This window comes from Scylla paramamosain, chromosome 19 (genome assembly GCF_035594125.1).
Source record: "Scylla paramamosain isolate STU-SP2022 chromosome 19, ASM3559412v1, whole genome shotgun sequence".
Lineage (NCBI taxonomy): Eukaryota > Metazoa > Arthropoda > Malacostraca > Decapoda > Portunidae > Scylla > Scylla paramamosain.
Genome location: NC_087169.1, coordinates 16,557,773 through 16,583,130, shown reverse-complemented (window position 1 = coordinate 16,583,130; position 25,358 = coordinate 16,557,773). Strand labels below are relative to the sequence as shown.

General features: G+C 40.5%; 2 protein-coding genes and 1 long non-coding RNA gene across 3 annotated transcripts; 1 reads left to right on the top strand and 2 right to left on the bottom strand.

Annotated features, from left to right (window-relative positions):
- Positions 1 to 302: 302 nt before the first annotated feature.
- LOC135109760 (uncharacterized) lies at positions 303 to 11,167 on the bottom strand. Its single transcript, XM_064021374.1, has 7 exons — positions 10,991 to 11,167; positions 7,698 to 7,869; positions 7,224 to 7,465; positions 4,358 to 4,462; positions 3,548 to 3,617; positions 3,237 to 3,383; positions 303 to 1,271 (listed from the first exon to the last, which is right to left on the bottom strand). Exons 2-7 carry the CDS (start codon positions 7,801 to 7,803, stop codon positions 958 to 960), a joined length of 984 nt encoding a protein of 327 aa, XP_063877444.1. The 5' UTR covers positions 7,804 to 7,869; positions 10,991 to 11,167; the 3' UTR covers positions 303 to 957.
- On the top strand, positions 9,456 to 14,965 carry LOC135109766 (uncharacterized). Its single transcript, XR_010272896.1, has 3 exons — positions 9,456 to 9,498; positions 9,949 to 10,055; positions 14,519 to 14,965. It is a non-coding gene; the product is annotated as an uncharacterized LOC135109766 (long non-coding RNA).
- A 1,041-nt stretch (positions 14,966 to 16,006) lies between these two features.
- On the bottom strand, positions 16,007 to 23,606 carry LOC135109758 (uncharacterized). Its single transcript, XM_064021365.1, has 6 exons — positions 23,449 to 23,606; positions 22,678 to 22,783; positions 20,627 to 20,847; positions 19,506 to 19,613; positions 18,753 to 19,029; positions 16,007 to 18,442 (listed from the first exon to the last, which is right to left on the bottom strand). The coding sequence occupies exons 2-6, from the start codon at positions 22,781 to 22,783 to the stop codon at positions 17,487 to 17,489; spliced, it is 1,668 nt and encodes a 555-aa protein (XP_063877435.1). The 5' UTR covers positions 23,449 to 23,606; the 3' UTR covers positions 16,007 to 17,486.
- Between the last annotated feature and the right edge of the window lie 1,752 nt (positions 23,607 to 25,358).

Sequence of the window (25,358 nt, the reverse complement as noted above, 5' to 3'; positions counted from 1 at the left end):
TATTTGAATGTTTGGCAAAACTCAGGTAAATTTTTAGTAGCAGTATCTTGTGCTGCTATGTCTCCGGGAGGATGTTGTGTTCTATTTTATGTGAAAGAAATGCTAGACTATTAAAACATTAAATAAGAATCACGTAAGTGCTGTTCCCAGAAAAGTGAATAAGAAAGGATTCCATTCAGATTGGTCACCACCATTTTGTATCTGGAGTTGCCTAGGTCTTGTACAAACCATGATTTCCAGAGATCAGCTGAGGAGTGGACACAAATGATGCTGTCATAATCATATGTATGTAGAAAGAAATGTAAATGTAGAAAATTTGTATTGAAATGATAATCCTGCAGTAAAATATACTTTAAGCATACATTGAGAAAAAAAAAGGATATAATCAACTTACTTAAGTGTTACATCTTGTAAAAATATATATTCACACCACTATCATAACAGCTACCTAGCTTCACCATAACGGATATCTGTAGCTTTATTCCTGTGATGATCACTAAAAGTATCATTACCTAATCTTAATATGAATCATAGAATAGGCCTTTCACATTTGTTTGTCATTAAAAAACACCATATGAATCATGGAATAGGCCTTTCTCATTGGTTTGTCATGTAAGTCCCTTCTTTCATGGTTCACTACAGGAAGGTTAGGTGTTTTGGCCACCAGTCTGCAGTGTTCCTTTTATATTGATATATAATTTTTTTTTAACTCACTGTGGAGGCTCAGCTGTTCAGGCAGGAGAGGCTGCCGTAGTGAAAGTCCTGGATCAGCTTTGACCAACAGGAAACCTTTCACAGTTTGGCATGTAAAGACAACAGTTACATGTTTGAAAACTTACTGAAATCTACCTTTAATGTAGAGTAAAATTAGTTTTCAGAGACTCCAACTTTACATGGCAGTTATTTTTTTGGGGGGGATCATTCATTATTTGCTATTTGTGTCTGTCATAAGTTTTCTCATTCACTATAGTAGTTGAGAGAAGGAGGAGGTGGAGGAGATCTATATACAGGGTTCACATTCATATCATTGCTGGAGAACTGGTCCGCTTGTGAGGTCATAGAAGGTCCAATATTTGTGGTCTGTGGCATGAGTGGGTGTTGACATGCAGCAAATTCATCCTTGTTTTTTGAGGTGTTATCAGCTGCTTTTCTTCGGCGCCAGAGGATGACAGAGACACTTACCACCACCACCACCAGCAACACCAGCAGAACCACTACGATGACTAGGAGGGGTACTGGGCCTGCCGCCCCCATTACCATGATCCATGATGCTGTGTGGGGAAGAGAGACTTGGGGTAATGGGAGTGGCTAGTGTTTTTTTTTTTTTTTTTATGTAGGAGGGACACTGGCCAAGGGCAACAAAAATCCAATTAAAAAAAAAAAAAAAAAACCCACTGAGATGCCAGCCCCTGAAAAGGGTCCAAAGCGATAGCCAAAAATTGAAGAATAAGTGTCTTGAAATCTCCCTCTTGAAGGAATTCAAGTCATAGGAAGGTTGAAATAGAAAAGCAGGCAGGGAGTTCCAGAGTTTACCAGAGAAAGGGATGAATGATTGAGAATACTGGTTAACTCTCGCAGTAGAGAGGTGGACAGAATAGGGGTGAGAGAAAGAAGAAAGTCTTGTGCAGCGAGGCCACGGGAGGAGGGGAGGCATACAGTTAACAAGATCAGAAGAGCAGTTAGCATAAAAATAGTGGTAGAAGACCACTAGAGATGCAACATTGCAGTGATGAGAGAGAGGCTGAAGACAGTCGGTTAGAGGAGAGGAGTTGATGAGACGAAAAGCTTTTGATTCCACCCAGTCTAGAAGAGCAGCATGAGTGGAAACTCTCCCCCCCCCCGACATGTGAAGCATACTCTATACATGGACAGATAAGGCCCTTGTACAGAGTTAGCAGCTGGGGGCGTAGGGAGAAAATAAATGGAAATCAAACACTAATACATAGAGGAAGGAAAGTACATACAATACAGAACATATACATACATTGGTTAAAAAAAGAAAAACATTTATGAGGTTTGTTCAAAAGTATCTAACCTCAGGCTAATGAATAAAATGTGGCTTATTTTTTGCCTTCAAACTTGAATGTCTTTCAAAGTGAGCCTCTTGGGAATCTGCACACTAATCCCATTGATCCTTTCATTGCTGGAGAATTTTCTAGTCTCTTTCCAGAATGAGTGTCAAATGCAGTGTTCTGTGCCCTATGTGATGTCTTGTCTCCAGCTCTCGAACTGGGAGACCCTTTCACAAATAGAAGAGTTAGAAATCATAAGGACATTCAGCTTACAGAAATTAACCCATGCACCTTGTGGTCACTCAAGTTTGAGAGCCAGAAAACATGTAGAGGGTGGCAGTACATCTGGTAGCCATTCTGGAACAGGTATTGTAGAAATGTTTCCATCAATGAAGAGACGGAAGGACCAAGTGTAAGGAGTCACAAGAGGCACACTCTGAAGGACATTACACTTAGAACCCAAAACGTAGGCCATTTCTGCTCCTCCCATAAGGCTGCATACTTTTGAAAAGACTTCACATGCTTGTAATGTTACAGATAAAATTAAAGTGTCTCACAGTGTAATAAAAGGAAATAAGACAACTTATGTATGCAGTGGAAATTACCCCAAAAAATGTGTCGTCCCAGAGATGTTATTCCCTGAGAAGGATAACGCTCATAGTAAACAGAGATCAGAATCACATCATGCCAGATCTGGAAATAATCACGGATACTCTGGAATTCCCCCAGACAAATCACAGCATGCACGTCACACTAGATGCACAGTAAAACCTCAGTAAATTGGATTTCTTTAAGTTGGATATCGGTCAAGTCAGACGCTTTTGAGGGAAGACGCAGCACGAAAACCTCAACAAATCTGTCTACAAATGGTACAAGCAAGAAAGAGCTGAAGGGGTAGTAGTGCGCGGCCTTGACCCAGCATGTTACAGGGAGGCTTGTTGAACACCCTGGGAACAAGGAATTTAAATGCAGTGCTAGGTTCAGATAAGTCATATTTTCAGTTGTCAGATCGGCCTTCCCCTTGATTAGTCCAACTTAGCGAGGTTTTACTGTACTAATGAGTCACGCCACATATTTTATCAGTGTCCGGCAAGAAAGTAAAGAGACACTGAAAATAATCAAAGGGGACAGTCTTCCAAAATAATATCCAAGGGAAAGTGTGGATCAGGGGTCACTCTCCAGAGGTGTGACCCAAGGAATTAAGTTGCAAACCGAGGGTCGTACTAGTATCTCCGCTGCCTGGCATGGTAGAGGCGGCGGGACTTGACGGGATGTCGGCGGGAAGAGGCACCTGGATTGTGTCCTCATCGTCGTGTTGTCGATGCTCTTTACTGAAGGACTCCGCGTGGTTGGCTTGTGATGAAACCATGACTGAGGAAGTTCGTGGAGGTTCTGTATTTTTTTCTTTTTTTTCAATATTCTCAAGTTAGTAGAAAAATAAAGTAAGATGGCTGTATATGATAGAAAAAATTATAATAATCCCGTTTACATCTCGCCACCACAGCTCATATCTCAAACATTTCAACAATATTTACCTGTGGTGGTGGTGGTGGTGGTGGTCTCGGGTTGTGAACATTCCTCCCCATCTAATATCTCCACTCGTCCCTGTAAAGAGAAATATAAGCGGCTGAATCTAATATTATAATGCCTTTACGGTCAGAAGGTAGGAGGGGAAGGAAGATTGATTAAATACATATACCATAATAAGATTGTCTTGTATGAGTTTTGTAAATTGGATATAAAAGTCAAATTATTTATTCATTATGTTTTAAGAATCTCATTGAAAGACGTAAGTAAATTGTTTATTATTATTATTATTATTATTATTATTATTATTATTATTATTATTATTATTATTATTATTATTATTATCATCATCATCATCATTATCATTATCAGCATCATCATCATCATCATCATCATCATCATCATCATCATTACACACACACACACACACACACACACACACACACACACACACACACACACACACACACACACACACACATTTAGAGAGAGAGAGAGAGAGAGAGAGAGAGAGAGAGAGAGAGAGAGAGAGAGAGAGAGAGAGAGAGAGAGAGAGAGAGAAACGTCCTAAGCAGTGCAATATAGATCACTGAAATATAATACAATAAACAGAAAAAAAGAAAAAAAAACTTTTACAGCCAGTGCAATAAATCAGCGAAATACAACACTAGAGAGAAAAAAAGAAAAAAGAAAAAAGTATCCTATTCAGAGCCACAAAATGAGAGAACACAAATTAGCTAGAGTCTCACCATATACAAAACACAGTCTTACAATAATATACAAAAAACAAGAGAACACAACACAGGTTACAGCCTTACCTTAACATACATCTTGACGGCGTTGAGGTCGTAGCGAAGATGGTACATGAACCGAGTGGTAATGTACCTCAGTGGTTTGCCATTCAGCGTCACGTTAAGGTAGAGCTGTGTGAGGTGACGGGAGAAGGAGAGGACTTAGTGGTACAAGAGGAATAGGTATAGTGTTACAAGATAAAGGAAAGAGGAAGAGGTGAAGGAGGCAATGTCACAAGGAGGAAAGAGCAAGAGAAGTTAGTAAATGTTATAAAAAGGAGTTGATTAGTTTTACGAGAAGGGAGCAGGGAGATGTAGAAGAATGAGGAGTCAGTGTTACAAACAGAAGGTTAAGTTGTTACAAAAAGACTGGTTAGGTTCCAAGAAGGGGAGAGGAAGAGGTAGAGGAGGTAATGGTACAAAAAGGGAAGAAAAAGAGATAAAGGAAGTTATGTTACAAGAAGAAAGGAGGAAGAAGAGATAGAAGGATTAGGAATAGGTAGAAGAGTTAATGTTACTAGTAGTGAAAAGAAAGAGGCGGGGGAGGTAATGTTACAAGAAGGGAAGAGGAAAAATAGAGGAATTAGCGGTATGGTAGTTAATGTTACAAGAAGAAGGAGAAAGGAAGAGATATAGGCGGTAATGTTACAAGGGAAGAGGAATTTTGAATTATTTATGTTACAAGAAAGGAAGAGAAGGAGCTAGAGGAATAAGTAATAGGTACAGGGATTAACGTTAAAAGAAGAGAAAGAGGTATAAAATATAATATTACAAGAAGAGGAAGAGAAATAAGTACATTTATCTATTTATCAGATGATCTATCTCTCTTTATATATATATATATATATATATATATATATATATATATATATATATATATATATATATATATATATATATATATATATATATATATATATATATATATATATATATATATATATATATATATATATATATATATATATACACACACACACACACACACACACACCCACAGCTTTAGTTTATCTTGTTTATTTTTGTATTCGTTTTTGAATACATGTTAATTTGTCTTATCAGTTTATTTGTGTCTGCCTACATTTTTCTCAGCGCCTGTTGGGAAGCCCGGTGTCTGAAACACAATGTTCTTACGACTTAAGGGTTACGAGATTTACGAGTTTAATCCTGGCTCACGGTTCTATTTTGGTGAGAGAGGCAGCGCCACAGTGGATAGCGCTCTCTCCTCTAACCATAGTCTAACACGTGACCTCTGTTGTGGCATAACTCGGGGCCATTTCTGAAATACTTCCTCGCTGCATCACTACTTTCCAAAGGCTCTGGTTGAAGTGAGAGGATTTTAAAGGGTGTTTTTACGATTCTAGTGACATATATGCCAGATGTCTACATTATTAACAGGAGAAATAGCCTTGAGAACCCGGCTAATCATATCTGTGGCCTTGGAAAATAGCCGTGGTGAGAGACAGATTAACAAGATTAACAAGATTAACAAGATTTCTACATTATAAACAGGAGAAAGTCTTGATAGCCCATTGAAGTTATATGAGTTTTTTTTTTTTTTGGGGGGGGATGATTTTTACGGTTGGAGTGATATATGAACAAAATTACCACATTATTAAAAGGAGAAACACTCTGAGAACCTGGCTAATCATCTCTGTGGTCTTGGAAAATAGTAATGGTTGAGAGAGCGAAGCGTTTCTCAATACAGGGGCGAGTCGGTCGTAGCCTTCACATGGACTGCCACGTGAAGGCCTGGTGGGTGGATTCTTGCAGCTTCCCTCGTTATGTTTAAATTTTCGCGTAATGCAGGGAATGTTGTGAAGGTGACATGTAGGCTTGTATCATCACCAGCTGTCTATTTCCCCAATGCAAGAGTTAACCGGTATTCACAGTCTTTCATTCCTTTTATCGTTAAACTCTGGAACTCCCTGTCTGCTTCTGTATTTCCTCCTGCCTATGACTATCAACTCTTTCAGTAGCGAGGTTTCAAGACATTTCTCATAATTTGAATATTCTTTCTAGTGACTTGCATCTTCAGTGGATCTTTATCTACTTTTTTATTTATTTATTTATTTATTTATTTGTTTGTTTATTTATTTTTTTTTTGTCATCTTTGTTGTCTGAACGTGTCTCTCTTACATAAAGGAAAAAAAGAAGAAGAAAAAAAACTTATCTCCGGGCGGGAAGGGAGGCTTTTAACAAGGTGAAGGTTTATAACCCAGCAGGTTTGGGGTTTGGTGACGTGAGGAAATGATACCATCTTATCAGCAGGAAAAAAAAAAAAATGAAGAAAGAAAAAAAAAAAAAAAACAGTAGAGATTTATGCAGCTGTCTGGTTAGAAAAAAAAAGTAAGTAAATGAAAAATAATAATAATAACTTATGCAGTATTTCATTACCTCATAACTTCAATCCTCTTTTCCTGTTTTTTTTTTTTTTTTTATTTACGCCAGGTGCACTACGTTGGGTGTGGTTAGTAAACTGATAACGCGTCTTATTGGTTTGGTCAGGTGTATCCTTCTCTCCCCTTCTAGGAACGCATTATCAAGCTGTGATCCCCTAATGCCTCAGTATTTCCGTAAACACACTTTTCTGGTGATTCTTAACTAGGCTAGGCTGGTCACGTGACTATGGCGCTGCTATACACGAGTCAGAGAACGTTGTGACTAGCTGCTACTACTACTACTACTACTACTTCTACTACTACTACTACTACTACTTCTACTACTACTACTACTACTACTTCTACTACTACTACTACTACTACTACTACTTCTACAAAAATTACAAAAAAATACTACTATCACTACAAAACCATCAAAAAATCTACCGCTATTACTAAAACAACGACAGCAAACCACCACCACCACCACCACCACCCCTGTCATAACTAACTTCTTTATCGAGAGAGGTGTACTCGTAGTGAAGCGATGCCCTGTCTCCCCCAACCTCCAGCTCTTCAGTGGGAACTTTAACACTGCCAGCGATATGTAGTCTGTTGTTCCCTGGTCCTATGGGTCTCACGTACATCCTCAGCAGCATCTCGAGGGACGTGGTGCTCTCAAGTTGGCGCAGACACATGCTCTTCTTACGCTGGTTCATGGTCCGCACTAGGGCCATCTTCTGGTTATCGATTTCTGTAAGTGTGAAGGGTGCTGGTGTTAGTTATGGTGCTGGTGTTAGTAGTAGTAGTTGTAGTAGTAGTAGTAGTAGTAGTAGTAGTAGTAGTAGTAGTAGTAGTAGTAGTAGTAGTAGAAGAAGAAGTAGTAGTAGTAGTAGTAGTAGTAGTAGTAGTAGTAGTAGTAGTAGTAGAATTAAAAGATGGTACTGGTATTAGGTTACGTTAAATCATACCATTTCACACTTTACCTTCAGCCAGCGTAAGTGACAGGATCATGAGGAACACGTGGAAGAGGAGCAGAACAGACAGGAGGTCCCGCGTCACTCCTCTCCTTCTGTGAGTTGAGCAAGACATACTGGTGTTGCCCTTTTATTTTTGGCTTGGGGGGCGAGGTCACAGGAGAAGCCGCACTGGAGAAACCTGGAAGAAAGGAAAAAAGTAGTTGAAATTCTCCTGCTGACGCTGACAGGAAGCTATCGACTTGTATCTTACAACTCCATGGCAGCAAACGTGTCAAGGGTCTTGTTTTGTCTCTTCTTATGAGTCAGACGGACAGCGGTATTCATATCCTTTATCTTCTTGAAATTATTTAAGTTATGTGAAGATGATAACATTTGTTTTTATGTCGTTGATGGAATATGATATGACTTCCATTACTCCTGACAGTCACTCACCTATGTTTAATTTCTTATTGAATAATTGTAGACGTGAAGCAGACTATTGAAACACCGCTGGCATGACTTTCAACAGGGATCTGGTAAAAATGTCTTGTTTGAGCCGCTTTATGTAAATATCCAGCAGAAACTGATTTTTTTTTTTCTGAAATCACTGTTTTAGGCGAAAAAAAATTGTATTCTAAATATTTCTTTTCCGATCTCTAGTTTTAAGTTAAGCTTTTCAATGCAATATCCAACAATTTACAGCACTAAAAGCAATGTATGGAGTATTTATAACCTGAAATCAAAACTCTAGTCGGTCAAGAAGTAACACATTGCAATTCCTATCCTAATTTTGCTGTTGTCTCTTGTAAGTTAGCTAAGTTAACCGTTTCCCTATAATATGCAACAATTCACAACACTTCAAGCAATGTGTGGAGTTTTTACAAGCATCTAAAAGAAAGGAGATAAAAAAAAAAATAGATTTCACAACTTCCAGCCAGTACAATGTTTAGAGATGGCTGTGGAACAAGGAATCATGTCTCATAACGGTTAGTAATCAAGGAAACGTGCCAAATAACAGTGAAAGAGTTAAGAGAGAGAATCAGTGATGTAATAGTAATGTAGATCCAAGTGCAGTGTTTGGAGGTGACTGCAGAATAAGAAAACATGTCTAGAATTGCTAGTAATCAAGGAAACGTGGCAAGCAGCAGAATGTGGTAGTGAAAGACATGGTATAAATCACGGGTATTTTTTAACTCTAGCGCTCAATGCGGGTTAATACAGAATGCATTACTATATAAGAGACCAGTGTAGTAAGTGCCTACAAGTGTTGAGTCAATGAGTGTACCCCTTACTGGTGATTTAACGTGCTCATAGCTCGCTTCATCCTGCCTCAATTCTTAGTTCGAATCCAGACTGAAGTACACGCTGCACACCAAGGAGGTTTAGACTTCCTATCTTCCTTGCTGCACTCCCTATCTTGGCCTGGTTGATAATGAATGTTGTATGTATAGTGAAGGCGCTGTATGTTACTCGTAACTTAGATATCACAACTATTATTCGCCACAAGAGAGACTCAATTACCAAGGACAATGAATAAAACTGAACAAAACCTTGCGAAGCTCCGTCAAGTACCGATTCTGTCCGTCACTAAGGTACGACGCTAGGAGATCGATTTTATGATTACAACTAACATATTCAATTGCTGAATGTCGAGAACCTGTTTACGAGAACGACGCAATGCCAATAATGTGTGATCTCTTCCTCCTGCAGGTGACAAGGAGGTGCCGGAATCGAGACTCGTGAAGCTCCGTTGAATAGCTAGTCTGAGAGACGGCTGAACTGTGACTCCTCTTCTCCAGCGTGAACTCTGCAACACAGGAGCATGCAGGTGGGTGGCAGATGCGTGATTTCACCTGAACCGACTGTGTGTGCATTGAAGTAACCTATACATTAGTGATAAAAGCGTGCCAGTCAATAGTGTTTGAATAGCAAGTTTGAAAGACACCTGCGTTGTCAGTTGTATTCCAACGCAGCACTGAACCATGTAGGTGGGTGGTAATAGGATGAATTTACTTAAGCTGGCAGTGTGTATGGCATTGAAAAGTATAAAAAGTGATAAAAGTATTGTTTTCTTCTAACGTAAACTGTGCAACGCTGGAGTATATGTTGGAATAAAACTGACAACGCAGGTCTCTTTCAAATTTGTTGTTCAACAGGTGGGTGATAGCTGGGTGATAGCTCGGTGACTATCTTAACTGACTGGGTGTGAACAATGAAGTAACCCATGCATGTCTTTGTGGTGTAATAAAAAAAAACACAGTATCATTGTCCTTGTCAGGGTGGCGAGTACTGAGAACAACGACAGCCTTCTTTACTGCCGTCAATCCGGAAGTGACTGGTACTTGCCAAGGAAGCGTGGGTGTCACCATCGCTCCGCTGCACCAAGTAAGGCAAATAAATGTTATCGTGTCATGGTAGACTGTTGCTCATTACCACATTGCCATCATTATCGTTGGTATCATTAGCACCTCACTGAAAAACCCGGATCAGGAACTGCACAGGGCCACCAGCCACAGCCCACGCGCTTAAATATAGCTCCATTATTCTGAAATGACTGGCGTTTTCACCCGAGGGCAAGGTTAGGTTAGGCTCAGATTGATTCAGTTCATTAATTTAATTGCTGGTCCCCTCATTGTGTAAGCTAAGTGTCAAAAGAGTAATATATTTTTGTCCAGAAATAAGTAGAATAGCGCGATGATATTGAAAACATTAATATTTTCACCCTAAGGCTGAGATAGGTTAAGGAAGAGCTTCATATTTTTGTCCTGAAACAAATAACCATTGTGTCGAAATAAGTAGGCTAAGGTTATTTCAGTAAATAATGGCGCGCACCTTCATTATTTGCAAGCCACACAACATGCGCCACCATGCGCTGAGCTTTATATTGATTGTCCTTCAATCTTACTATTACTATCTCCTCTACTCCGAGAGTGGTATTTTTGTCGATAATATTGAGATAATAACGCGGGGCTGCCGTTGTAAAGTGCTGAGGGGTTCTCAGATGCGTGGGTTCGAATCCTGGCCACTCATCTGAGTAACAGTCCCAAATGCCAGAACCAGTCTTTCGTTAGGAAGCATTGTCCTAGCCCTGATGAATTAGGGAAACCGGACGTAAAACCGGAAAAAAAAAGAACTTAATCAGTGTTTCCATCTGAGGGTTAGATTACGTTGCTGTTCGGTTTAGATACATTCAGTTCATTACACTGCTGGTTCCTTCATTGCGTGGATTTAGAAAGGCATCATATTTTGCGCAAATCAAGAGTCATTGTCAGGAAATTAGTATGCTAAGGTTACTTTCATAATACCCGCTATTTCTTTACCTTATCGATGTGTGATGCGACAGATAGCACTTGAAGAAAGAACGCGAAGGGGAGCAGTATGAAAGAGTCAGGCGCTTCGGGTAGGAGTGCGCCTTCACAGGTTGGTCTGTAGCAAGGAACTGATAATTCAAGCGATAAGGTCTCTGTTGTGAGAGATATACCAGGCGAAGCCCACATATTCCATGACAACTTATATGTCAAAAAAGCGAGCCTTCCTGCTTAGTTCACAGCCACGGCCTCTTCCTGTCGCTGAGACTCCCAAGCGCAGTGCACGAGGCGACTTTGCTAGAAGAAAAAGGGAAACATATAGACATTAAAGGTTACACTCAAGTATATACGTATTTTCGCTTTCTGGCATCCACGCTGCCTTGCTTAACAGTGACGTACTTCATTCCAGTGGTTTATTACTGCTTAGTAGTTGCATGTTTCACCAGGTTTTCCGTGAACGTCTTTCTTTTTTTATTCTTTTTTTATGTATGCGATGTGCCAACCACGGGCAGGGCTTAACTTTTTTTTATTATAATATTCGTTCTGGGAGATTTTCTGGTGTCAAGTTCTCTCTCTCTCTCTCTCTCTCTCTCTCTCTCTCTCTCTCTCTCTCTCTCTCTCTCTCTCTCTCTCTCAATGGAATTTTCAAACATCTCGGTAACTTACGCATTTCGACCCCTTCCGACAAGATGTAGTGTGGTAGAGGCTAGTGGAGTTATCAGGGGTGTTCATGTGATTTTAGTAAGAGTTTAACAAGGACATTATCGGTGAGAGAGAGAGAAAGAGTGTGAGAAAGAAAAAGATACCCATGAGAAACAGGCTTATCACCACTGTGGCGTTTTGAAGAATTAGGATGAAAGTACAGAGTGTTTAAAAATACAATTAATACCTCACTCTGACTTCTACACCTCCAGTTTTCTTCTTTTTTTTCAGTTTTTTATCTGATTTTATTAGTTATTTTATTATGCTTTATTTATTTTATCTATATTGCATTTTGTTTATTTGTCTATCTTGTATTTTGTTTGTTTATTTATATATTTTATTTCATTTATTTTTTTTATTTATTCTTTTTAGTGAGAAGCATTCTGGCCGAGGGCAACAAAAGACGGCGAATAAAAAGTAAAGCAAAAAAAAAAAGTCTCTCCAAGATGACACTCACCCCAAAAAAGAATTGTCAACAACAAAATTCAAAATTTCGGGAAATTAATTAACTTTCCTCATCTTCGTCTTTGCCCTCCTCCTCCTCCTCCTCCTTCTCCTCCTCCTCCTCCTCCTCCTCTTCTTCGTGGCGGGTGGCCGTGACAAACTTGATAGTGATGTTTAATTATTTAGTTTAGGTATCGCCTGCTTCCCACTTGCTTTAACTTTCTTGTTTGCTTGTTTGGCCAGCCCCGCTGCCTGCCCGAACGTGCGTTGCTTTGCCCTTCGTTGTCAGACCTTTTCTTGAGTTTTGAGTTTCTACTTTTACTATTTTTTTTATACTTCCTTTTTTATTTCAATTTTCTGTATGTATTTTCCACTTCAGTAAGTTTATATATATATATATATATATATATATATATATATATATATATATATATATATATATATATATATATATATATATATATATATATATATATATATATATATATATATATATATATATATATATATATATATATATATATATATATATATATATATATATATATATATATATATATATATTTATTTATTTATTTATTTATTTATATTTTTTGAGTGTATCTTATTTTTGCGTATATTAAGTTTTATTTGCATTCTTTAACATTTACCCGTATTTACTATTTTCACGTCATTCAGTAACATTTATCAAACTTTTCTTTTCATCTTTTTTCCCTGTTAAATACATTCAGTCTTTGCTTTTAAACGTTACTTTACTTTTTTCTACTCCATCATTTATATGCTATCTTTCATCTCATTCATTAACATTTATGAAACTTTTCTTTTCATTTATTTCCTTCTTGAATGCATCTCACCTTTGCACACTTTAACTTTTTTTTTCACTTTAATCTCTAGCATTTTTGTACTATCTTTCACCTCATTCAGTTTCATTTATCAAACCTCTTATGTATTTTTTTCCCCCATTTTCATCCCTCTTCAATACATTTAATCTTTGGTAATATTCACCTTTTTTTTTTACTTTTTTTTCTAATCATTATTATTTATGTACAGTACTATTTCCACATAATTCAGCAACGTTTTCATTTTGTCTCCCTCCTCGAATGCATCTCACCTTACCAAGACACGGTTCCATTGTCAAAAACCAACACCACTTTTCACGCATAGCCCTCAAAACACACACAAAAAAAAAAAAATATACCTTACATTATTCATTCTTACGAGAAAATACACACCGTCATTCAAGTATTTAATCCTACCAACTGATAAGCTGCTAATAACTTCCAGGAAAAAATGATAAGGGCTGATAAGGGGGAGTATATGGATGATGGATACGTCAAGTACAGTAACAGCAAGGCATGAAAGAAAACGAGAGAATGGGGAGGAACTGAATGGCCGGTCTTTGGTAGAGAGGCATATAGGTGTTGATAAGGTTTAGTTCTGCTCATATTACTTATTAGAATTTGATTTATGGTTATTTCTACCCCGACTAATTAATGACAGTATCCTGAAACACTTCCGCGCCGCTCCTCCGCTACTTTCATAAGGCGCTACGTAGTCTAAAAGGGTGTTTTTTACGGTTCTAATAACATATTAACAAGATATATACAGTATTAAGAGGAGAAAGAGTCTTGCTAATCATCTCTGTGGCCTTTGAAAATAGTATTAGTGATAGAGTGAAGCAGGCCTAAATGTGGCGTTTGTGTGGAGGGCGAGGAGGTGGTGATAAGGAAATAAGGGAGACTCAATATTTGGTGTGCTCTCCTATGTGTGTGAGAGAGAGAGAGAGAGAGAGAGAGAGAGAGAGAGAGAGAGAGAGAGAGAGAGAGAGAGAGAGAGAGAGAGAGAGAGAGAGAGAGTTAGCACCTACGGTAAAAAAAAATTGAAACTATCACTTAATATTTTCTTTATTTTACGACTTGGAATCAGCACTCTCTCTCTCTCTCTCTCTCTCTCTCTCTCTCTCTCTCTCTCTCTCTCTCTCTCTCTCTCTCTCTCTCTCTCTCTCTCTCACTAAGATATCGAGTTTACAACCCTGAAAAAGAAAAAAAATCCAAATTCCATTCCCGCGTGTCGCTTCACACACACACACACACACACAATCAAAGCTAATCCAAGTTATCGAAGTGACTTTTGACTTAAAATAAACAAGAAAATGCTATTCTCCCCTTTTTCTGACACTTTTTTTTGTACTATTCACTTTGATAGTGATATAGCTCAGAGAAAAAGGAAAAGCATAACTTATTCTTTTAAGTGTGTGACCTTGCAAACTATTATTTCCAGCGCTCCAAATAATAACAAAGGACAGCTATTGCAGTGAAAGAGTTAATTCGACAACCAGAGTTGATATGAATTAGTTTTCTGTACTAACACTGATTAAATTACTCGTTTCCACAGATCTCTCATGACTCAAGGTAATAAGATACGAGAGAAGGTGTAACGGAAGGCGGTTCTCACAGGAAGCTTGGAAATCAATAAGAAAACCACCATAAGAAGATGCGAGAGAAGGTTTAGCAGAATGTGGTTCTTACAGGAAGTTCAAAAGTTAGTAGCAAAGCAATGACAAGCAAACACGGTAATAAAATACATGAGGGTTGGTACAGATTTATGGATTTTACAGGAAGCTTGAAAGTCCTAAAGAAAATATTGAGTGTCAGACAAAAACGATAACAAGATGCGAGAAAAGACTTAATAGAAGGAGACGTTGCAGGAAACTCAATAACAAAACAACGACAAGCAAACACGGAATCAAAATGCGAGAGAAGGTTTAACTGAAGGTGGCGTTTGCAGGAAGTTTGAAGGTCACTAACAAAATTACGGTAACAAGATGCGAGAGAAGGTTTAACTGAAGGTGGCGTTTACAGGAAGTTTGAAGGTCACTAACAAAACTACGGTAACAAGATGCGAGAGAAGGGCATTTGCAGGAAGCTTGGAAGTCATAACAAAAGTGGCAAGGAAACACGAGAACAAGATGAGAAAGAAAGTTTAATATAAGGCTGGATTTGTAGGAAGCTTAGAAGTCATAACAGAATAATGAGTGACAAGCAAGCACGTGTGTCAGCTGGCGGGGGAGCACAACAGGTGACAAAGAGGCGATAACTCAGTAACCCTGAAAATATCGACAGAAAACTGATATCGCGATAGTGGCGGTGACTCAGGAAGGGCGGGTAGCCGTCACCACCCATGATAGAATGTTGTTTCATTAGAGTAACCCTAACCTAACGTAACCTAACCCAACCTAACCTAACAAACGGAACCTAATCAAATGCAGTCTAACCTAAGTAAAATTAAACGAAACCAAACAACTTGACCAAACCTAACCTAACCTAACCTAACCTTACCTTACCTAACCAAACCAAACTTAACCTAGCCTAGCCTAACCTAACCTAACTTAACTAAACCTAACCAAACCAGTCCTAAAATAATAATAATAATAATAATAATATAAACATAAACTAATGCAATACCTTGATAGTATCCGATACTCCATGATTTTTCTTGTCTTATCACACTCACAGAACAAAATAAAAAAATGGAATCAGTCTTGTCAACACGGTGTAAATATCACTGCAGTCACTCTCTGCTTATTCCGTGTCGATCCCTCCCTTGCATCACTATTGCTTTGTTGATAGAATCAACATCACGAGTGTGTTCCTTGTAGCAGTCATCGGTTCTGGAAAAGGAGATAAACGACTAGAAGGAAGACTCTAAACACACACACACACACACACACACACACACACACACACAATAAAGAAAGACAGGAAACAGAGACCAAGGAAGATGGTTGCCGTTGCAAAGGCGATATCGCAATATTAACAACAGGTTAGGTTAGGTTAAGTTAGGTTAAGCGACGCAATGAGAGGAATAATTGAAAGACCAGGATACAAAAATATAAATATCGTTTTTAATAATATTATACATGAACATTTATGTATTATTTTCGGTACAAAGTGACTGACTGCGTATAAGGAGGGTTGGTACAGGTGCACTGAAGAACACATTAGTTGACTCGGGATTGTTTGTTCGATTGGAGAATGTATTTTATAGCGAATTGATAATGAATAGCTGTACTTTTCTTCTTTCTTTTAACACATAAAATAAACTTGGGTTGAATCAATCTGTACAATTGTTCGTCAGATACGAGAATGCCTTTTGTAGCAGAAAAAAAAAATGAATTACAGTACTTAACTTTCTTCTTCTTTCTCTCTTTCAACACATAAAATGACCTCAATTGACTTGGACTGTCAGATTGTTTGTCGGATAAAAGAATGTGTTTTGTAGCGAAACGAGAATATATAGATGTACGTTTCTTTCTTTCTTTCTCGTTTAGCTTCGCTCCTCCTTATTTAAACCTGACTCTTCGCTTAGGCAATTACTTCTGAAGAACACGAGTAATATTCATTTTATTATGTGAAAGGAGTTCTGGACAAGGGCTACAAAAAAGATAAAAAGAAAAAAATCACTGAAAATAAGACAAAGAAGAATATAACTTTTTTTTTTTAACTTTAAGAAACTTGTAAAGAAAAAACTGCAAAATGTCGGAAGCACTGAAGGATAGCGATTATTTTTTTATAATTATTTCAGGTAAACACGTCATCATACAGATTAGATAGCACAGCTTATCATGAATCTCGTAAGGGCCAACACGTCTGATGGTGTTCCTCCTTTGTCGTGCCTTTGTTTTCCTCAGCGCAGCGTGCAGGCGGCAATCTTATCGTGGCGTTGATAGCGTGAAGAGGGAGTGTTGGGGTGAAGGGAACGAGCAGTGGTAGGGTGTGTTGGGGTGAAGGGAAGGGTTAGTGGTAGGACGTGTTGGGTGAAGGAAGGGGTAGGTGTTGTGATGGTGTGTGTTGGGTGAAGGAAGGGTTATTGGTAAGATGTGTTGGGGTGAAGGAAGGGGTAGTGGTAATATGTGTTAGGGTGAAGGAAGGGGTAGGAGTAATGATGGTGTGTGTTGGGTGAAGGGAAGGGGTTATGGTGTGGTTTGTCGAGGTGAAGGGCGAGGGGAAGGGGCAGTGGTGGGGTATTCTGTCATCTCTCAGCGACTCACGGAAGGAATGAAGCGTAAGGCGATACAATAAATATTGGATTATGAGGGACTCCTTGACTCTGTTCCGTTCAGCGGTAGAGTTTTCATCCCTATATGTCACGGTCGGTGGGCAGCAGGGTTTGCTATACTCCCAGGCTGTGTTCTCTTACACGCACACACACACACACACACACACTCTTCAGAATCATGAATCACTATTGACTAGCAGCGTTCTCCACACCAGCAGATCCGTGACACGCTTGCTAGGAACATCAGTTCAGACCGACTTGAAAAACAAATCAACTCCTCAATATTGTGTTGTCCCGCTCGCCCTCACTTCTTGAAGGTCCCGAACTGGAACATGGGGACCTCGGGCGCATTGGGGTCGGTTGTGGAGGCGGCGGCGGTGCGCACCTCCACCAAGACGGGCTCCGTGGAGGTGACGTGCGGCACGGAGTAGTTGTCGGCCAGCAGCGGAGGACTCACGTAGGGCTTGTCGTACCACGAGTCGTCCGAGTCGTCGTCGGAGGCCTGTTGTCTGTTGTTGTTATGTTTCTGCAGCACGGGCACGTTCTGGTGGCCCGTCAGGATGCCCAGCTTGTGCGTGTAGGGGATGTTGGGGCTGCGGTTTGTGTTGCGGTTGACGGAGCTGCCGGTGCTTCTGGTGCTTCTGTTGCTCGGGGTGCGCGTCACACTGTTGCCCTGGAGCCTCGGGCTGGGCTCCACGCTCCTGTTGTCCCAGCTCCTGCCGCTGGCGGAGCGTGGCATGCTGCCGGGAGGAATGTTGAGCACGTTGGCGGTGGTGTTGCTGCGGCTGCCGTTGATGGAGTTGGTGGGGCTGACATTTCCCCCGCGACCAAGGTTGTTGACTCCGTTGTGCGTGGAGCTCTTGGCGCCGCGGTCCATGGAGTTGTTGGCACTACCGGCGTGCCGCGACCCAGTGCCGCGACTGTTTGTCGTGCCCATGTGGCTGCCGCTGTCAGTGTTGAGGGTGCTGTAGGCGCTGCCGATGCCTGAGCTTCTCTGCTTGTTGCTGGCCGTGTCCCAAAACTTTGGCTCTCGCACAATGTCGCCCGGCAGGTGTCCGGCGTGTGTCCTTACCGTGGACACCGGCAGGTACTCCACGCGACGCTTGCTGCACGCCTTGGAGCAAAGGCACACCGTGACGCCGCCCACCACCACGCCCCCAACCAGGCACACCACCAACAGCGCCAGCACGGGCACTTCCCCTACCTTGCCCAGCACCAGCATGAAGCTCCACCACGGATCCTCTTCCTCCAAGTCTGGACCTGCAACACACGGAGCCGTCAGGACTCTGAGCCACCGCCGCACAAGAGGCCACAGTGAGTCTACACGATAGAAAGAACTGGCCTGGAGCGACGATAGAGGGCACTGGCTCTTGAATTTGTAAACCCTCGCGTCACCGCCACGAGTAAAAAGAACCTTAGCGGTGTTAACATATAAACAAAAACAATACAATCAAATGGGACACGATTTATGCTTTGGAATTTGTAGTATAAAGACAGAGATCGAGACACTGCATGAAGTAGAGCCAGCAGCACCGTAACCTGATGATTTACCAATCTGCCGCCGACTTACCTTCTGTTTCAAGAGTGTCGTTGGTGGAGGCGCTGCTGGGAGGCGGCTGAGAAGCATTGGGTGATGACACTGCTTGTTCCTCTGTCACTTTTCCTGTCTGTGCCTGTGTCACCTCTTGCTTCCCTGTCACTCCTCCTGCCTCTCCCCCCACCGTTCTTTCCTCCGTCGCTGTCACCATCATCATCTCTACTGAAGTGCCCAAAACGACCTTCTCTTTCTCCTCTGTTTTCTTTGTCTCTTTTTTTTCATCCGTGCAGTTCCTGATTTCGGCATTTCCCTGTTGAGGAATACAGAAATTTTAATTATTTGTTCCTTTCGGTATCGTAAATGTAATGAAAACTTGATGTACTTGATGTCTTTTGTCCAGGTCACTCATTCAGTCGGTCAGTTAGTAAGAGTGAAGCGTTTTTAGATTAGTACATTTTCTGACGCTATACAAGCTGTTAATATTGGCGTTGTATTGACTTCGTTGTTGTGGTGGTGCCTTAAATCAGTCAGTCAGTCACTCAGGTAGCTAGCAAGTTAGTCAGTCAGTCAGTCAATCAGACAGGCAGGCAGGGAGGCAGGGGGTCAGTCATTCAATCAGTCACGATCACCTAGTCAGTTTTGTACCAGTCAGTCACGTAAGCAATCAACCAATCAGGCAGTCAGTCAGTAAGTCAACCAGTCAATCAATCAAGCAATCAGTCACTCACTCTAGCGAACCGTCATTCACTCAATCAACCAATCACTCACTCACACATTCAGTCTCACCTTCAGGAGCAGAGTAGTACGGGGTTGTAGTGGGGTGGGGCTAGTAGGGCGGGGGTCACTGTCAGGTGGCTGTAGTTTCCGCCCGTTGAGCCACACGTTGAGGGAAGCCTGTGGGGGTGAAGGGTGTAGGTGAGAGTCAATACCTGGCTTTGTGTTACCCTTGTTATCCACGCACTTTGACGAGGCAGAGATGTCATTGTGCAAGTTCTGTTCTGTCTTCCCTTCGTCTCTACTATCTCGCGTCTTTCACTTTAGATGTTAGGGTAGTTAGTGTATATTTGCTACAGCTTACTATCACATGTCTCAATGTTAGGATAGTTAGTAAAGTTTATCATAGGGTCGTAATAATCAAATCTACTACTGTTTATGCTTCCTTTTGTTTTCGTTTAATTAAATTTCGTAGAGTTTTAGTCGTTTAATCAACAAATATCGTGACTTGAAACCATCCAGGCAAAGAGAAATGAAAGGTTACGTCAGATTTCATGCACTTGTTTGTTTGCTTCAAGACAGTCGTGCTTCGTGCCTTGCTTGCTCACCTAACAAGCCAAAACACGTGAATTCATGTAGTGCTGGCATTTCTCGAACGGAATATAATAAAAGGTAACTGAAAGGCATCTTATTTTCGACTACAGCAGGTGTGAACACGCGTGGCATTTCTCAATTATTGTACCCTTACCTCTCCTCTATCGCCTGAACTTTTTGGACATTTTCGCCAGCACATTCAGACCTGTATTCTGAAACGCTTTGCTCTCTCACCACGACTGTTTTCCAGGACCACAGAGATAACTAGTCGAGTTGCCAAGAGTGTTTCTCCAGTTAATAATGTAGAACTCTTATTAATCTGTCACTATTACCATGAAAACACCCTTAGGGACCAGTGCACCTTTAACTAGAGGCTTTTGAAAGCAGTGGAGGTGCGGCGCAGAAGTATTTCAGAATATGGTACTTGTTCTCACGCTCAGTCACGGGTTGGGAAAAGTGGAGGTGCGGAAGAAGAAAAAGAAGAAGTGTATCATCTTATTTTTGGCCACGTGAAGTCCGAACACGTGATATTTCGTAATTACCTTTCCTTATATATCGTCACGACATCTTCACATTTTCGGCAGGATATTCAGACTCACCTTATCACCGCCTCCTGTCTCCACGCCGATCTCCAATACCGCCAACGTGTCCACCGCCAGTGCCTTCTTCTTCACCAGCACCTCCTGCCTCGCGCCCTCCGTCCCCGTGTGCCGCACCTTGATCCGCGTGTTGGCATCCAGGGGCGTCACACACAGCCGCGTCACGCCCTCCCCTGGGATGTCCACCACCTCAGTCAGAGTGTCGTAGGAGTAGGTACCGCCTGCGAGGGAAAATTAAGTTGTTGTTTTTTCTGTTCTTGTTTATTTTTCTTTTTTCTGGCTCTTTTTCTTATTTTTTTTCCTTTTTGGTTTTCTTTATTTAATTCTTTCCTTTTTTTTCGGGGGGGGGATAAAGGAAGATCATTGTCTTTTAACTTTAACTGCCTTGAAATTGTCCCCTAAAATGTAGGAAATTTTCAGCACAGATCTGGGATTTCGTATAGATTGTTGTTATTCCTTTTAGATTGTGAGAGAGGAAGAAAAATATTTGTTTGTTTGTCTGCTTGAAATTAAAGAAGGTTATTTTTTAAACAACACTGTAAATATTCCCAGAAGTGTATGAAATGTTAACGCTGATTAAAAAACTCGTATTGGTTATTACTACATACTGTAGACTGTGAAAGGAAGGGAAACAGTTCTCTTTTTTTTTACATAATTTAACCCGAAATGTTTTTGTCTAAGCCTTTCATAAATTCCCATCCGCAAAGATGGAATTCAGACACACACACACACACACACACACAAAAAAAAAAAAACACCATAAAAACAAACACAAGCAAACTGAGTCACGCTGAAATAATGATACTCTTGTTTGGTATCATTTCACTGTGTTGTTTGATTATTAAACACAGTTATCACGTCTATCTGTGTCACGTAGGTAGGTGTTTCCTGCGGGGTTATGCAGGGGGCGGGGCGGGGCGGAGGGCAATACAGTTTCTTTGATGAGATTTAACCTACTAAGAGTATTATGATGGTGAGGCTTTGAGGACTAAACCGCACCGATAAGCAAAGCACAGGTGACTCACTTTCACATTTTTTTTGAGTGAATAAATTAATTTAAAGCTGCTTCTATTAAGATCTCTCTCTCTCTCTCTCTCTCTCTCTCTCTCTCTCTCTCTCTCTCTCTCTCTCTCTCTCTCTCTCTCTCTCTCTCTCTCTGTTCTTATCAGCTTAATCTCTCTCTCTCTCTCTCTCTCTCTCTCTCTCTCTCTCTCTCTCTCTCTCTCTCTCTCTCTCTCTCTCTCTGTGACAGTGTTGCTTAACCTTTATGGGTGGGGTTAGGGGGGGAACACATTAGATGGTCAGTGTGTGATGGGGGCCTCGTATTGCCTTTAATGTGAATATGCGTTGTAATTAATTTATTGGTCGTCTTCGTGCTTCTCACGACGACGAGCATCCTCAGCGACCACAAGATTTCAATTGGCTAAACTGTCAACAACCGAGTCACGTCAGCAGAATTAGCGAGGCTCGCCAGCCAGCACTCATGCCGCTATGAATGTAGTACCCTCAGGCCACTTTACTGGGCTAACTAGCCACACCAGATGTGCAGTAGTCTGCCTAGCCATCATTATTATACGTAACTAGAATATAAAGCTTACTTACAATTTTAATGATATGCAGTAATAGCAATTATAAAATCATTCTTATTGCAGCATATGATCAAAACTAAATGTGAACAAAGTGTTATGACAGTATAGCGATAAAAAGTATTTTTCGTTACTTGCTGAAGGCCGTATTAAATTTCCTTGAGGGACGCAGCCGTCTTAAGAGAACACAGTAAGAAACTGAAGAAAAAAAATGTGAGGAGATATAATTTCTTTTTTTTCTGACAGCAATCAGCCAACAGAATGCACTGGCTGACCAAGTTGTATGTGAAAGGAGCACTCATAGTTTTAAAGATAAATATGACAGCTTGGTTTTAACTGAAGGGCGGGACATTACGAGATTGACTCAGTCCTGTAAAAAATACAATTAGGTAAGAACACACACACACACACACACACACACACACACACACACACACACACACACACACACACACACACACACACCTTGAAGGGTCGCCGCTGTGTTATGGAGACAGAGAGACAGCAACACAAGCACCAGATGATGTACAGAGCGCCGCCTTTCCTGTTGCGTCTCCTTGCTGTAACTCATCTGCAACGAGAATTTAGATCCATTGCACTGACGTGTCTCACCAGAGGAAAAGTTGATGGGAATGCACTCATAGTTCTTAATCCCTTATTCTCAAGCAGGACAGTGTTTCAAAGGACGTAGAATTTTTCTGATAGACAATGAACATTCTTTGCCATCTACAACGAGAATTTAAATTAAAGGTCTGTTGCACTTCGGGGATATTTCACACATGTTATTTTCTACATAGACCAGTGATCAGTTTTAGCTTAACACAGGTCCCTTTTGGGTGATTTTCCTGTTATTTTACTCCCTGAAGTGTGTAATATTTGAAAAAAAATTATTAATCACTGTTCTTGTTTATCAATCGGAAGGTTACTGGGGGAAAAAACGCGCAGCCACAGGTAAACACTTTCTCGATAAGCGTTTCAATGTCATGGATCAGCTTAACCCTTTCATTGCGATATGCTACAGGATAACAATTCACACCACTGCGCAGTATCTGTACATTCATATTCAAGAAAGAAGAAGGGGATTGAAAGAATAGATTTCTCAGTAGCCAGTAAAATGCTTAGATGCGACTGTAGAAAGAAAAGAAATGTCTCAGAATTCTTTGTGATGACGAGAAGTGTGTGCTGAAAAGCAGTGAAAAGGTTAATGCACTATTTCACCTCGTCCTTCACTCTTACCTTGACTTCTTGTGTTCCCAGTGATATGGTGTGAGGAGAGATAGACTGAGAGTGACTGGGAGTGACTGGGATGCACGCGCGTTGTTTGTGAAGGTTCGTGCGAGACTGGCGAGTTAAATCTAATGCAGCAGACCTCAAGACGTGTTTTATGTTTATCTTATCATTGGTAGTCACTGAACGTCGCGTCACCTCCTCCTCCTCCTCCTCCTTCTCCTCCTCCTCCTCCTCCTCCTCCTTCCCCTCCACCACAGTCAGATATCGCGATAAGGTATTCATACGTAAATATAATTTGTCTCTTCCTCTCTTGTTTTTGTGATTTTCTTCTGAGTTATGTGATATGATGTACTACTACTACCACTACTACCATTACTACTACTACTACTGCTACTACCATTACTTCTACTACTACTACTACTACTACTACTACTACTACTACTACTACTACTACTATTAATGCAGCTATTTATTCTGGTTCTTCTCTTATTATTTTACCAGTAATTTTTATTTTCTACAAACAACTACAACTACTACCACCACCACTATTTATTCTTGTTCTTGTTAGCATTCTACAAACAACCATTTTCCTATCTTCTACAAAAGCAACCACCACCACCACCACCACCACCACCAGTTCGTCAAGACCTTGTTATCTTCCTATCACGGAAATCATGTGCTGGCTGGCTTTCCTTACGGACATTTGAAGCTCGTGTCACTTCCTTATGTTAGGCAAGAATGTGTTGCTTTCCTGACCCTGCGCCGGGAGACCTTGGAGGGAGGCAGGATGGGAGAGTGGCAGGGAGCGAGGCAGAGGCAGAGATTGGTTGGGTATTCATCACTGCCACTATTAGCTTGATGTTCGTCTCTCTTCTGTGTATTGTATCATGTAATTTTCTTGCCCCCTTTTTTTGAGTGTCTTTCTTCTTTCCACCTTCATTTTTTTTTCTTTTTACACTTCTTCCTTCATTAATTTTCCTCCTTTTTATCTTTCTTATATTATTTGTCTATCGTTACTTCCTTCCTTCCTTCATTTTTTCCTTCTACCCTTACCCTTAGTGTCTTTCTTCTTTCCACCTTCATTTTTTTTTTCTTTTTACACTTCTTCCTTCATTAATTTTCCTCCTTTTTATCTTTCTTATATTATTTGTCTATCGTTACTTCCTTCCTTCCTTCTTCATTTTTTCCTTCTACCCTTATTCCTTTCTTCTGGTCGTCTTCCTTCCTACCTTCATTGTTTTACGTTTTTATCTTTTTATCTCTTTCATCTGTCCTTCCTTCTTTCCTTTCCCTCCCTCCTTCCTTCCTTCCTCTTTCATTTTTTCCTTCTACCCGTCTTCTCTCCGTTCTTCCTTCTTCCCTTCATCCTTCCTTTTTTTTCATTCCTTCCTGCTTCTTCCATCATTGTTGTTTCATATTCTTCCTTTTTATCTAATTTGTTGTTTTGTTTATTGTGAGTCCTCTTCTATTTTCTTTTTGTACTTGTTTTCCTTCTTGTTCTTCTTTTTTTGCTTTTGTTTTTTTTCTTGTAGATGTGTAACGTATCCTTCTTCGCACTGTACAATATTTTTATTTTTTTATTTTTGTTTATTTTTTTTTATCTTGTTTTTACTTCATTTTCTTATTAGGCAGCAGTTGTAAGGAGTTGTGTATGTTAATGTGATTCTCTCTCTCTCTCTCTCTCTCTCTCTCTCTCTCTCTCTCTCTCTCTCTCTCTCTCTCTCTCTCTCTCTCTCTCTCTCTCTCTCTCTCTCTCTCAACAAGGCGAATGAATGTAGGTGAATGACTCTCCGTCCTCGTCTTGCTCTTCCTATTCTAGCTCTTCCTGTTCCTCCTCCTCCTCCTCCTCCTCCTCCTCCTCCTCCTCATCATCATCATCATCATCATCATCATCATCATCATCATTCTTCGCATAT

Excerpts from the sequence above, each read along its gene's own strand:
- LOC135109760 (XM_064021374.1), bottom strand. The coding sequence starts at position 7,803 with ATGTCTTGCTCAACTCACAGAAGGAGAGGAGTGACGCGGGACCTCCTG. Across the intron at positions 4,463-7,223 it reads ACACCTCTCTCGATAAAGAA|CTCTACCTTAACGTGACGCT; the intron begins GTTAGTTATGAC and ends CACCTCACACAG. Across the intron at positions 3,618-4,357 it reads CCGTCAAGATGTATGTTAAG|GGACGAGTGGAGATATTAGA; the intron begins GTAAGGCTGTAA and ends TTCTCTTTACAG.
- LOC135109758 (XM_064021365.1), bottom strand. The coding sequence starts at position 22,783 with ATGAGTTACAGCAAGGAGACGCAACAGGAAAGGCGGCGCTCTGTACAT. Across the intron at positions 19,614-20,626 it reads AGACAGGAGGCGGTGATAAG|GCTTCCCTCAACGTGTGGCT; the intron begins GTGAGTCTGAAT and ends TCACCCCCACAG. Across the intron at positions 19,030-19,505 it reads GTACTACTCTGCTCCTGAAG|GGAAATGCCGAAATCAGGAA; the intron begins GTGAGACTGAAT and ends ATTCCTCAACAG.